Here is a 13,872-nt window from a genome sequence, read left to right as displayed (position 1 = left end):
CTAAAACGTTAGTGTTACCATTGATCCAGCCCTTTACTTCCTCCCTTACATTCAGGACATTTTTAAAGTGTTACTAAACCCACAACAGTAAAATCAGTCTGTATATGCAATAAAACATGCTTGTTATACTCACCGTGGAACCTAAAGGGTTAATCATCTCATTGTGTAAAAAAACTGTTTGATCCTGTCTTCTCTGATCCTCCCTTCTTCCACAGCCCCCAATTTATCTGCTGATAGAACAAAGCATTTGGGACAAGCTGTACATGCTCAGTTTGCTGTGTATTGCTAGATAGTTTTTGTTTTTTTCTTAGGAGGGTGCATGTGATCAGCACAGGGCCAATCAGCACTGTCCAGACAGAGGGTCAGGGGTCCTGCAGCTTCATAGGACAGAGGAGAATGAAAACTCCTCCTTCAAGCTTAAACCAGACACTGATAGAAGTCACAAGACTGCTATATGCTGCTGATGAATAAAGGCATTTAGCCGTTTATATTTCTAAAATAATTGCATTCCATGTTCTGTGTACTGTGGAAGAACATATATAGTGAATACAGGGCCCTGGGTTTAGTAACACTTTATGTCCTGTTGCTTTCATTTGTGCAGCATCTTAAAAAACAAACCTTTCTAATTATATACACCTCCAAAATCCTTGTAAATGATTGTATCATTTGTTGGCTTAACTATTACAAAATCCTGTTTAGTCTTCCTCAAACATGACTCTCATATTTGTAGTCTATCATAAATGCCACCTATCTACCCTTCCAACCAATCTTTCCAATCCAAGTCCACTCAGTCTGACTATAAGGTTCCAGCTGCTTTGCATTGTCTTCAGCTCACTTTACAACTTACATCTCTCCCTTATATTTAATCTTTTACATGTATATACCTCCTTACCTATAAGGAGTAGAAGAATAATAAAAATGTTATTCAAAAACGTATATTGATTTACTTTGTTGCAGTAGAATCTGATACCATGGCCCCAAAAAGCCATTAAACACATCAGTAGCAGATTCAACCACTTTAAGACCAGGCCTTTTCTGCCATTTTTTATTTACATGTAACAATTGGTGCTAGAAAATTACTTAGAATCCCCAAACAGTATATAGGGCAAAGGCCCTAGAGAACAAAATAGCGAATAAAATGGTGGCGGGTTGCAATCTTTATGTCACACAGTATCTGCACAGCGGTTTTTCAAAGGCAATTTTTTTGGAAAAAAATGTTTTTTGAATTTTAATGTACAAGTACACAATATAATACCCAACTCTTTGGTAAAATATAAAAGATGATGTTACACCAAGTAAATAGATATCAAACAATTCACACTTTAACCACTTCCCATCCTGCCCGTAGTCATATGACGTCCGCAAGGAGGCTCTAGCATCCTGGGAAGGCATCATATGACATCCTTGGCTTCCCGCTGGCATAGGGGGAGCGCATGGCCGCCACATCACCAAATAGCCAGTGCGTGTGCCCGGTGGCTGTGATTAATTGTGACTGTGTGTAAACACACAGATCCACGTCCTGTCAGGGGAGAGGAGACAGATCGCGTGTTCCCATTATATAGGAACACCAATTGGTCTCCTCCCCCAGTCAGTACCATCCCCCCACAGTTAGAGCACACAGTTAGGGAACACATTTTAACCTCTTGATCGCCCCCTAGTGTTAACCCCTTCCCTGCCAGTGACATTTATACAGTAATCAGTGGCTATTTGTAGCACTGATCGCTGTATAAATATCAATGGTTTAAAAAAAGTGTCAAAAGTGTCCGATCTGTGCGCCGCATTGTCGCAGTCACGATAAAAATCTCAGATCACCACCATTACTAGTTAAAAAAAAAAATCATAAATCAATAACCTATTTTGTAGGCGTTATAACTTTTATGCAAACCAATAAATATATGCTGATTGCATTTTTTTTTTACCAAAAATATGTCAAAAAATAAATTTTTTCAATAAATTTGGAATATTTATTATAGCAAAAAGTAAAAAATATTGTGTTTTTTTTCAAAATTGTCATTTTTTTTGTTTATAGCGCAAAAAATAAAAATCAAATACCACAAAAAGGAAAGCTCTATTTGTGTGGAAAAAATGATCAAAATCTAAAATGTTACAGCACTGAAAGCTGAAAATTGACCTGGGCAGGAAGGGGGTCAAAGTGCCCTGTATTGAAGTGGTTAAAATGCGCCCACCTCTGTAACAGCGAGAAATTCTGGACATTTAATTATCCATATGTCACACTTTAAAAGCATTTACAGGTTACCTCTTTAGATTTACATAGGAGGTCTGGTGCTAGACTTACTGCCCTCTATTTGATGTTCACGGTGATACCTTGCATGTTCGTGCGTGAGTGGGACTGACGCATGCATTCGTTATAGTACGGAGGTACAGGGAGATTTAACTTTTTTTTTTAATTATTTAATTTTTTTTTTTATCACTTTTATTGTTATCATAGGAAATATGAATATCCCCTGTGATTGCACTAGGCAGTGACAGGCAGTCTTTACTAAGAGATCTGGGGTCTATTATACCCCAAATCTCTCCTTTGCCCTTAAAAGCTTCTGATCATACCAAGATCCGTATAATGCAATACTTTTTTCAAACCCTTAAGGCAGGGTAGGCAACCTCGGCCCTCCAGCTATTTTGAAACTACAAGTCCCATGAGACATTGCAAGACCCTAACAATCACAGTCATGACTCCTAGAGGCAGAGGCATTATTGGATTTGTAGTTTCACCACAGCTGGAGGGCCGAGGTTGCCTACCCTTGCCTTAAGGGTTTGTTTACAACCACGAAACAGAAAGTGATAAAATGCTCCATCGCTTCTGGTTTCCCATACCATAGAGAGGATCAGAGCTGTTCCTGTCTCTGATCCGCTCTATGGTCAGCCATCTTAAGCGTCAGCTAAGCACTTGGCTCTCCTGGTGGGACGGGACAGCCTGAGAAAGCCACAGAAGGCAGCGGAAGAGGGTTCATCCCCTCCCGCTAATTGTAAAAGTATTTGAGCATTTGATTAGCCACTAGGATTGCTTTTACAAGAAAGCTGACCACCGGCTGAAAAAAACAATATTGGGATGATGTCTTCAGCTGCAGGCATCATCCCGGTAGAAGCACTTGAATTCCAGTGGCGTACCGCTACGTCACGGTTCGTCAAGTAGTAAGCTTCTTTTTTTTCTTGTACAGACCTGAAAATACATGGTTAAATTGTTAGGTTTAAAAATACAAACGTCTATCCAGTTCAACCTCAAAGAAAAAAAAAAAAAAATAAATATAAAAAAAGAACTTCTATATACAGAACCCAGATCCAGAGAAATAAAAAAAAAAGAAACACTATAAAGCATAGTCCATTTTGCTGCAGTGGGGAAAAAAAATCCTGATTCTCTGAAATCAATGGGATATTCCCTGGAACAAACAATCTTTAAGACTCTCTTTAGGCAGTGATATTAGCTCAAATGTTCCAAGGCAGATGTGCAGATAGACATATAGGGGGGATTTACTAAAATGTGAGCGTGCAAAATCTGGTGCAGCCATGCATGGAAACCAGCTTCCAGGTTTTATTACCAAAACTTAAGGCCCCTTTCACACATGCGGACTCTATGCCCGTATTTCATCCACCCATTTTCGGATGAAATACGGACATACATGCATCCCTATGGGATAGCGGGTGTCTGCGGATGAACATCCGCAGACACCCGATATCATCTGTCTCCGCTATGGTCCGATTCTGCAGACGAAGGAAAATCCTATTTTTCTATCCATCTGCAGAGCGGAATGGATGAACACGGCCAGACGGTCCGTGTTCATCCGATTCCCCCATAGAGAAGAGCGGAGATCTGACAGGGTGGTCCCTGCACAGTGTGCTGGGACTGCCCTGTCATCTGCCGGCTCAGCAGGGATAAACGGAGCGATCCCCGCTGAGCAAGCGGATCATCACGGGGCGGATCATTACAGATCCGTCCCGTTTGAAAGGGGCCTAATTGAACACGTTGAAGTTAGAAGCTGATTGGCTATCATACACAGCTGCACCAGATTTTGCACTCTCCAGTTTTAATAAATCAACCCCATAGAGTCAGCTGAAGGCTGTGTAATGCCTCTACGGATCCTTCAACCGCAGTGCAAGTGTTGCCCAGCATTTGGCAACCAAAAAGATTGGCACTCATGTTATGTTTTTCTGCCCAAGATTATTTGTGTTCCTTGTCCAGAATATTTCATAATTTGAATGTTACTTATATTTTGGGCTAATATAAAATGGAAATAATTTCAGTAAATGCAGTCCATTGTTGTTGATGTTTTTTTGTTTCTAGGTTGTAGATCTGCTAGTATCCATGTGTCGGTCTGCTTTGGAATCTCCAAGGAAAGTTGTTATTTTTGAGCCATATCCTTCGGTGGTAGACCCCAATGATTCTCAGGCCCTGGCCTTTAATCCCAGAGTAAGTGTTCACTAGTATGCTTTCATATTCCTTCAATTAAATATGCTTTACACACATGAAGCTCAATTCACAAAGCTTTAAACTGGAATAAGGTTTTTCATTTTTACTCATGTGATGGCAATTTTCAACTCCTATTAGGTTCAATTGAAAATAACTTAAATTTTTTAGGTTTGTGAATTGAGCCTATGGTGTTCATAGACATTTAAAATGTAATTCATTTATTGTCTGCTGTGGAGAACACAGAAAAAGTGCTGTCTGGCTGTGTCTGGTTTAAAGGAGAAATAGAGCCAAAGCTTTTTTGGCCCAAATTCTCCTGTGCATCACAGGAGTGCACTTAGTTCCGCACTCCTGTGACCGGTGTTCAGCCGACAGCAGGCTAAAGTCTGCTGTCGACTGACATCAGTCAGCCGACCTAGGCTCTGGCGAGGTCCCAACTTTAATGTCGGGATCCACCCAGATGCCTGAACTGGCAGCTGGCTCAGCCTCTCAGTGAGAGGCTGAGCCTGCTGCTCCTGTCCCCTCCAAGGCCCGGTGCGCCAGTGAGTGCTGGAGGGGCAAAGCACACAATAGACTTTGAAATAAGCAGTTAGAGGTCTTTGATCGCACAGTTCTCGGTGTAGTGTTAGCGGGGGACCGCTGTAGCTGGGACCAGTGCTGTAGCCATCTAGGTGAGTATGATTTTTGCCATTTTCAATCGCTACACTTCTCTTTTAATGATGTTCTGTGTTGCTGACTAGGGATGAGCTAAGGTTTAGGCTGAGCTCAGTTCAGTTTGAAACTGTGGGAAACTGTCACATGACAGCAGGCTGCCATCCCAATCATCTGTGTAATTCCCTGCCCCACCATCAAATGTAACAAAGGGTAACATTACACATAACATGTTGGTGACGTCATTGATGGCGTTGACGAAATATGGCCATGTGTCTTATGGACACACAGAGCCGACTCAGCGAGTGAGCACACATGAGTGCCCCCATAGCAAGCAGTTTTCTATAGGGGGAATCAGTAAGGGCCCGAGAACTCTCCAGGGGACGCGAGAAAAGGAGGATTGGGGCTGCTCTGTGAAAAACCACTGCACAGACCAGGTAAGTATAACATATTTATTATAAAAAAATAAAAAAAATTCTTTACAAGCACTTTAATTTCAATGGCGGCTGTTCCTATCAATCAGCGACTTTTAAAAAGGTTCCTGCACTACTTTGATGCAACTTCAATGCAACTTAGAGTCCCATGGACGCACAAAAGTTGCAAACAAGTAGCATTGGAAATCTTACAACAATGGGGTCGCAGCAGTGTAAACCAAGGCTAGTTCTTCATCTGTTTTAATAGCATTGAATGTTCCTTGACCTATCTTTTTGTTTAACAGAAAAAGAATTACGACAGAGTTCAGAAGGCACTAGACAGCATCGCATCTATCAGAGAGATGACTCAAGTAAGCATCGGCCCCCAATTTTTACTTCTGTATTTAAAAAGCAAATACATTGTAACATGCACATTTACCAAGTGTTGGGATGTCTTTCATGCCTTCAGGCTTGTTTCTGAGAACTTTTACACGTGCTTAAAGAGGAAGTAAACCCTTCCAAACAACTTGGACCTATAGGTAAGCCTAGATTAAGGCTTACCTGTAGGTCCAAGCAATATCTCCTAAACCTATATGGTTTAGGAGATATTTGCCCGAAAATGGGCACCGCTGTCTACGGCGCATGCGCCGTAGACAGCGGCGCGCATGCGCACTAAATGCGGCAAATCCAAGAATGGATTTGCCAAATTTGTCGACTCCTGTGCCCATGCGCGGGAGTGACGTCATCGCGGCTTCGCCGTATGACAGCGGCGGAGCTGCGAGGCGCGACTCCCGTGCGCATGCGCGGGAGTGACGTCATCGCGGTTGTGCCGCTGTGATTCGTCGGAGCTGCGAGACGCCACAAGCAACATGGATGCGGCGGACTACAGGGGACAGCGGCGACTTCGCTGGCTCCTGTGTCAGGTAAGTGACACATAATGAGCTACTATGCGATGCATAGTAGTCCATTATGCTTTACCTTTGCAGGGAAAAAAAGAGGAAGTAAACCCATCAGGGTTTACTTCCTCTTTAAGGCTACATTTACAAACTGCAGATTTCTGAATGTAACTGCTCATCTGAGCAGGTATGTACATAGAGCCTCTGATCGACCATGGGCAAAGCTAGTGTGTGCCTAGGGTCAGTGTTTTCTGCAGAGTTCTGGGCACACACATCTATCCACCCCCATGTGATTGTGTGTATGTAGCCTTAGGTGTGTTTGTATGTTGTTTCATTCAAAGAAGCTGTACTATACTACTTTAAATGGGCAGTTGAATGAAAGACCTTGCATCTTTATTCATAGAGCACTTTTCATTGCTGGAATCTATAGTATGGCTTCTGTGAATGGGGGACACAAAGAATGGGCATAGTTGGCACTCTTGACGAGTGCCTATGACAGGGCAAGGCTACATATAGTGTGTGTCTATGTGTATATATATATATATATATATATATATATAATGTATGTATGTATGTATGTATATATATGTATGTATGTATATGTACAGCAGTTGTGCACATAAGTTTACATACCCTGGCAGAATTTATGATTTCTTGGCCATGTTTCAGAGAATATGAATGATAACAAAAACTTTTCTTTCTCTCATGGTTAGTGTTTGGCTGAAGCCATTTATTATCAATCAACTGTGTTTACTCTTTTTAAATTTAAAATCACAACAGAAACTACCCAAATTACCCTGATCAGAAGTTTACATAATAGGGTTGCCACCTGTCAGACCGCCTGAAACTCAGACACATTCTTTAGACTGGACTATGGCTTCCCAGTTCCCAGCAGGGCTGCTGGCTGCAGTTGTCTAAGCTGAGTGTGTCTGTTACACTCTTTCACACTGCCCAAATCCAGCACTAACAATCCCCCCCAAACACATACACAGACGGGAGAGGAAAGAGGGCTCGATCTGCACCTCTTCCTCCCGCCCCTACACCTCTGTGTCTGCCCACACTCCAGTCTCCAGGGCTGTGCCTTAGAAAAGGAAAATGGGGGCCAGAAATTTGAAGTCCAGCAGCCTCAGATACATCTGGATGAGAAGTGCTGACTGCCAAGGGGTGAGTGAGCTCACCATCCACCCCTGTCTGTGACTGAAGTCTCCCCCTCTTCTCTCTCCTGCCTTTGAGTGGGTACACTAAGGTAAATATAGGTTCTCAGAGCACCCCTTACATCAGAATTCCTCTTTACACCAGAGGCCACAGTGTTACCCCATACACGGAGTCCTCTCCATACATCAGAGTTCTCAGTGTTCCCCCTTAAATCAGGGTTCCCAGAGCATCCATTATGTCAGAGTCCCCAGAGTTCTCCCTTACATCAGAGTCTGCAGAGTCCCTCTGTTCAGATGTAAAAGGGGAACTCTATGGACTCTGATGTAAAGGGGAACTCTTGTTATTAACTTCATGTGATTAGAAAAGTTATTTACTAGCAAAATATATGTATAAAAAAATTGCTGTGCTCAGCTAAAGTGTTTGGGTTTGACTTGAAGAAAAGGTGGCAACCCTATTACAAACTCCAGTTCTTAATGTGGTTGTTAAGCCACTCTAACCTGTATACACCATCAGCACTGCCTCCTATTGTAGTATCCCCCTCTGTGTGGGGTTTATAAAAATAAATGCTGCAAATACCTAATTTCACTGCCGGGATTTCGATCACATGACTGGCCGGCTTTCTCTTTTTCTCCTCTGAGAGATGCAGGGGGGGGGCTGAGATTTCCCTGCTGATGTCAGTCTGGAGTGGAGGAGGAGAGGAGGAGAAAGCTGGCTGGCCGTGTGTTCGCAATCTTGGCTCTTAAAGCGGGAGTAAACCCGCAGATGTTTTTTTTTCTACCTGCAAAGGAAAAGGCATAATGAGCTAGTATGCACCGCACACTAGCTCATTATGAAATACTTACCTTAGAAGGAGGCCGACATGCTCCCTCGGCGTTTCTTCCGGGTATCGCGGCTCCGGCGCTGTGAGTGACCGAAGCCGCTATATCGTCACTCCCACGCATGCGCACGGGAGATTTCATCCCGGCCGGGTCCGGCCACTGCCGGGCTTACAGCCGAGAATCCCCTTGTGCGCATGCGCCGCTGCAGTCAGCGGCGCATACCGAGGGGAATATCTCCTAAACCGTACAGGTTTAGGAGATATTTTTTTTACCTACAGGTAAGCCTTATTATAGGCTTTCCTGTAGGTAAAAGTAAAAAAAAATAGTATACAACCACTTTAAATGAGGTATTTACAGCATTTATATTTATAAATCATTCACAGAGGGGGACACTGCAAAAGGGGGCAGTGTTGATGGTGTATACAAGTTAGTGTTATGAGAGCAGCAGGAGGGGGGAGGGGTGGCTCACACACAGACAGAGAGGGGAGGGGGGAGGACACAGGAGCAGAGAGGAGAGCAGATAGCAGGCTGCTGATGACAGAGGCACTTACACCGACCACAGTGTCTGGTCTCAGCAGCCATGATACACTGTGGTCAGTTTAGAGAGGGGTGGGGAGCAACTGGCAGGATCAGCCAGGTTTTTTTAGGTGTTACAGGGGGCCAAATAACACAGGACAAGCACTGTGTCATATAACATGGTTATAACTAGGGATGAGCTTCGTGTTCGAGTCGAACGTACGTTCGACTCGAACATTGGCCGTTCGGCCGTTCGGCGAATTCCGAACGTTTTGGCCGTTCGCGTCAAAATTCGAGTGACGTGCGCGCGGACCACAATGCACTGCGTTGGCGCAGTGCATTGCTGCCCGATGATTGGCCAAGCATGCACTGTGACCCCGCATGCTTGGCCAATCGCAGCGCCGGCAGCGAGGAGAGCCATGATTGGCCACAGGCATCCTGCCTGTGGCCAATCATAGCTCAGGCTGTGTAGTGCACGCCCCACACTATATAAGGCCGCCTTTAAGGCGGCCTCCTGTAGTGTGTTACTTTGCATCTGAAGCAGTGGGTGTTCTGTGTACCTTCAACACAGTACACACCAATCGTTTTTGGCTGATTTCCTATCTTGCTGCTGTGTAGTGGTTGTTGTCTGTGCCCTGACTGCAGTATACACCACTATATTCACCTCACCTATATAGCTAGTGATCTAGCTTTAACCACTTAACAACTGCCCATTGCCGATTAACGGCTTCAGGGCGGTTGTTTAACTCAGAGAGGCCGTTAATTAACGGCCTCCCAGAATTCTGCTCTCGCGTGCCCCGAGGTGTGCGCACTCGAGAGCATCCGTGACCGCCGGGTCCATAGGACCCGGCGCATCACGGTAAACGGCCGCTCATAGCGGGCGTTTACCACGTGATTGCTCCGTCAAATGACGGAGTGATCACTTGGAAACAAACCGGCGTCATGTTATGACGCCTGTTCCTACCTCCCCTTTCTGTACCGATCGGTACAGCGGAGGGGAAAGAGATCGGTGTCAGCAGCGATGTGGGCTGCATCTGCAGTGCCCACATCGCTGCTCACCGAATTTAACCCCTCAATTCCCTGCCAATACTCTGCAATACCAGTGCATACTCTGCAGTACCCTGCCATTACTCTGCAGTACCCCGCCATTACTCTGCAGTACCCCGCCATTACTCTGCAGTGCAGTACCCCGCCATTACTCTGCAGTGCAGTACCCTGCCATTACTCTGCAGTGCAGTACCCTGCCATTACTCTGTAGTACCCCGCCATTACTCTGCAGTGCAGTACCCTGCCATTACTCTGTAGTACCCCGCCATTACTCTGCAGTGCAGTACCCCGCCATTACTCTGCAGTGCAGTACCCTGCCATTACTCTGCAGTGCAGTACCCTGCTATTACTCTGTAGTACCCCGCCAATACCCCGCCAATACTCTGTAATACCCTGCCATAAATTGCCATACCCAGCTATACTCAGAGATACCCAGCCATACTCGGTGATACCCTGAAATACCCAGCCATAGACGCCCCCCACCCCTCACCGCCCTCCGGTGCTTCTACCAACTCGCCAGTACGATCAAAGCCAGAATCTTTTTTTTATTTTTTATTTCAGGCTTCCCAGCCTAGAGGTGAGATGTGGGGTCATATTGACCCCCCAGATTTCACTGTAAAGAGGACCTGTCACCCCATATTCCTATTACAAGGGATGTTTACATTTCTTGTAATAGGAATAAAAGTGATCAAAAATATATTTTTGGGAAAAAAAATGTCAAACTAAAATAAATAAAGTAAAATGAACAATAAAAAAATAAAATAAAAATTAAAGCGCCCATGTCCCCATGTGCTCGCATGTGCCACACATGTGAGGTATCGCCGAGAATGTTAGAGCGAGAGCAATAATTCTAGTCCTAGACCTCCTCTGCAACTCAAAACATGTAACCAGTAAAAAAATATTTAAAGCGTCGCCTATGGGGATTTTTTAAGTAGCGACGTTTGGCGCCATTCCACGGGCATGTGCAATTTTGAAGAGTGACATGTTTGATATCTATTTACTCAGCATAACTTCATCTTTCGCTTTATGCAAACATTGGGCTAACAAGTGGTTAATAATAGAGCTTGCAGTCAGTAGTGTTAGGAGATGCTGTCTGCGTGCTCTGTACCCAGTACATACCGCTATAATATAGGGCAGGCCCCTACTTTCAAACATCCAACTTACAAACATCTCCTACTTGCAAACGCAAGGAGACAGCAGCAAGTGAGATGAAAAAAGATGGACGACAAAACAAATTATACAGGGGTGATAACCCTTCCCTATGTTTTCCAAAAAGCTTAAAGATATTTTTTTTGACTGGAGCTACACTTTAAAAATGTACCGGTTGAAAATGACAAACAGATTCAACTTAACACAACAAACCTACACAGTCCCTGTCTTGTTTGCACCGCCTGTATACTGCTGTTCTGAGTATATAGGGCCTGGGGGCCACACGCATTTCCTTTTTTTAATATGGGTACGGGGTTCCCCTTAATATGCGTACAAGACCCAAATAGGCTGGTAATGGGCAGGGAGGGCTACCCATGCCATGTTTCTCAATGATTTTCAACCATATTGCAGGAACCAGATATAACATTAAAACCGCAAGCAGTTTTAAATGGTGTTATTTCCGTTTAATGTCATTTTGTGCAGGGACTGTTCTAAACACGGGAAACACGTGGCACTTCATAGGCATACTACAGACACCCCGCAGGCACCATATTTAAAGGAATATTTCACTTTTTTTTTTTTCACTTTAATCGTCATTAAAATCAGTGCTCCCGCCAAAACGGTAGTTTTTAAAACTTTTTTTTGCAGTGACCCATGTCCCCTGAGGCAGGAGGCAGGTCGCCAAACCCTTTTTAGGACACTATCTTGCATATTAGCCGTTAAAATGAGCACTTTCCAATTCGAACGTTCCAGTCCCATAGACTTCAATGGGGTTCTAACGTTCGTACCGAACGCGGGGGTCGTTCGCAAGTTCTGGTGCGAACCGAACCGGGGGGTGTTCGGCTCATCCCTAGTTATAACATATAACAAGGAGCAGGATCCATTTTTGGGGGGTTAACAAATTATTTAATACAGTGTATTGCCCCCTTTAACATCAATGACAGCTTGAAGTCTTTTGTGGTATTTGTGGATGAGGCTCTTTATCTTCTCAGATGATAAAGCTGGCCATTCCTCTTAGCATAAAGCCCCCAGTTCCTGTAAATTCTTGGGCTATCTTGCATGAACTGCACGTTTGAGATCTCCCCAGAGTGGATCAATGATATTGAGGTCAGGAGACTGAGATGGCCACTCCAGAACCTTCACTTTATTCTGCTGTAGCCAATGACAGGTCAACTTGGCCTTGTGTTTTGGATCATTGTCATGTTGGAATGTTCAAGTATTTCCCATGCGCAGCTTCCTGGCTGATGAATGCAAATGTTCCTCAAGTATTTTTTAAAACATACTGCCATCTTGCCATCAATTTTGACCAAATTTCATGTGCCTTTGTAGCTCACACATGTCCAGTACATCAGGGATCCACCTCCGTGTTTCACAGTAGGAATGGTGTACCTTTCATCATAGGCCTTGTTGACTCTTCTCCAAATGTAGTGTTTATGGTTGTGGCCAAAAAGCTCAAATCTGGTCTCATCACTCCAAATGACTTTGTGCCAGAAGGTTTGAGGCTTGTCGTATTGTAAGTGGGATACTTTGTGGCATCTGCGTAGTAATGCCCTTCTGGCGACCATGCAGCCCATTTTTCTTCAAGTGCCTCCTTATTGTTCATCTTGAAACAGTCACACCACATTTTTTCATAGAGTCCTGTATTTCACCTGAAGTTATTTATGGGTTTTTCTTTGCATCCCAAACAATTTTCCTGGCAGTTGTGGCTAACATTTTATTAGTCTACCTGACTTTACTCTACCTTTTACTCTACCTGGTTCGATTTTGACAGAACCCCTCATTTTCCACTTCTTGATTAGAGTTTGAACACTGCTGATTGCCATTCTCAATTTCTTGGATATCTTTTTATATCCCTTTCCTGTTTTATACAGTTCAACTACCTTTTCTCACAGATCCTTTGAGAATTCTTTTGCTTTCCCCATGACTCAGAATCCAGAAATGTCAGTGCAGCACTGGATGAAAGATGCAAGGGTCTGTCAGGAGTCCAGAAACTCATTGACCTTTTATACACACACACTATTTACAAGCAAACAGATCATTGGTGAGGATGGTTACCTTTATTAGTCATTCAAACCCTTTTGTATCAACATATGTGCAAGTTATCAGGCCAAAATCACCAGGGTATGTGAACTTTTGATCAGGGTCATTTAGGTAGTTTCTATTATCATTATGATTTAAAAAGAGTAAACACAGTTGATTGATAATAAATGACTTCAGCCAAACACTAACCATGAATGAAAGAGAAGTCTCTGTATTATCATTAATATTCTCTAACAAATGGCCAAGAAATCATAAATGCTGCCAGGGTATGTAAGCTTATGAGCACAGCTGTATATACTATATTACCAAAGTATTGGGACGCCTGCCTTTACATGCACATTAAATTTAATGGCATCCCAATCTTAGTCCGTAGGGTTCATTATTGAGTTGGCCCACCCTTTGCAGCTATAACAGCTTCAACTCTGGGAAGGCTGTCCACAAGATTTAGGAGTGTGTCTATGGGAATGTTTGACTTCCTCCAGAAGCGCATTTGTGAGGTCAGGCACTAATGTGGACAAGAAGGCCTCGCTCGCAGTCTCCGCTCTAGTTCATCCCAAAGGTTTTCAATCAGGTTGAGCGTGTGCGTGTAAAGGCAGGCACCCCAATATTTTTGGTAATATAGTGTATGTGTGTATTTAGACATTAATGGCTGTGTGTTTAGTTATTTTGAGTTATTTTGAGGGGACAGCAAATTTACACTGTTGTACAAGCTGTACACTCACTACTTTACATTGTAGCAAAGTGTAATTTCTTCAGTGTACTTCAAT

At 43.6% G+C, this 13,872-nt stretch overlaps 1 protein-coding gene across 3 annotated transcripts in view; it reads left to right on the top strand.

Moving 5' to 3' along the window:
* PARP8 (poly(ADP-ribose) polymerase family member 8) overlaps nt 1-13,872 on the top strand; it is a 452,966-nt gene that overhangs the window by 392,732 nt on the left and 46,362 nt on the right. For all 3 annotated transcript variants that reach the window (XM_077462768.1, XM_077462766.1, XM_077462767.1), the window contains exons 16-17: nt 4,298-4,423; nt 5,790-5,855. In XM_077462768.1, the coding sequence (XP_077318894.1) occupies nt 4,298-4,423; nt 5,790-5,855 (192 nt within the window). The remainder of the gene's footprint in view (nt 1-4,297; nt 4,424-5,789; nt 5,856-13,872) is intronic.

Source organism: Lithobates pipiens, unplaced genomic scaffold (assembly GCF_037356315.1).
Source record: "Lithobates pipiens isolate NorthernLeopardFrog02 unplaced genomic scaffold, aLitPip1_a1.2 Scaffold_3, whole genome shotgun sequence".
NCBI classification, from domain to species: domain Eukaryota; kingdom Metazoa; phylum Chordata; class Amphibia; order Anura; family Ranidae; genus Lithobates; species Lithobates pipiens.
Note: the sequence above shows the minus strand (reverse complement) of the source record. Positions and strands in the feature narration are given on the sequence as shown.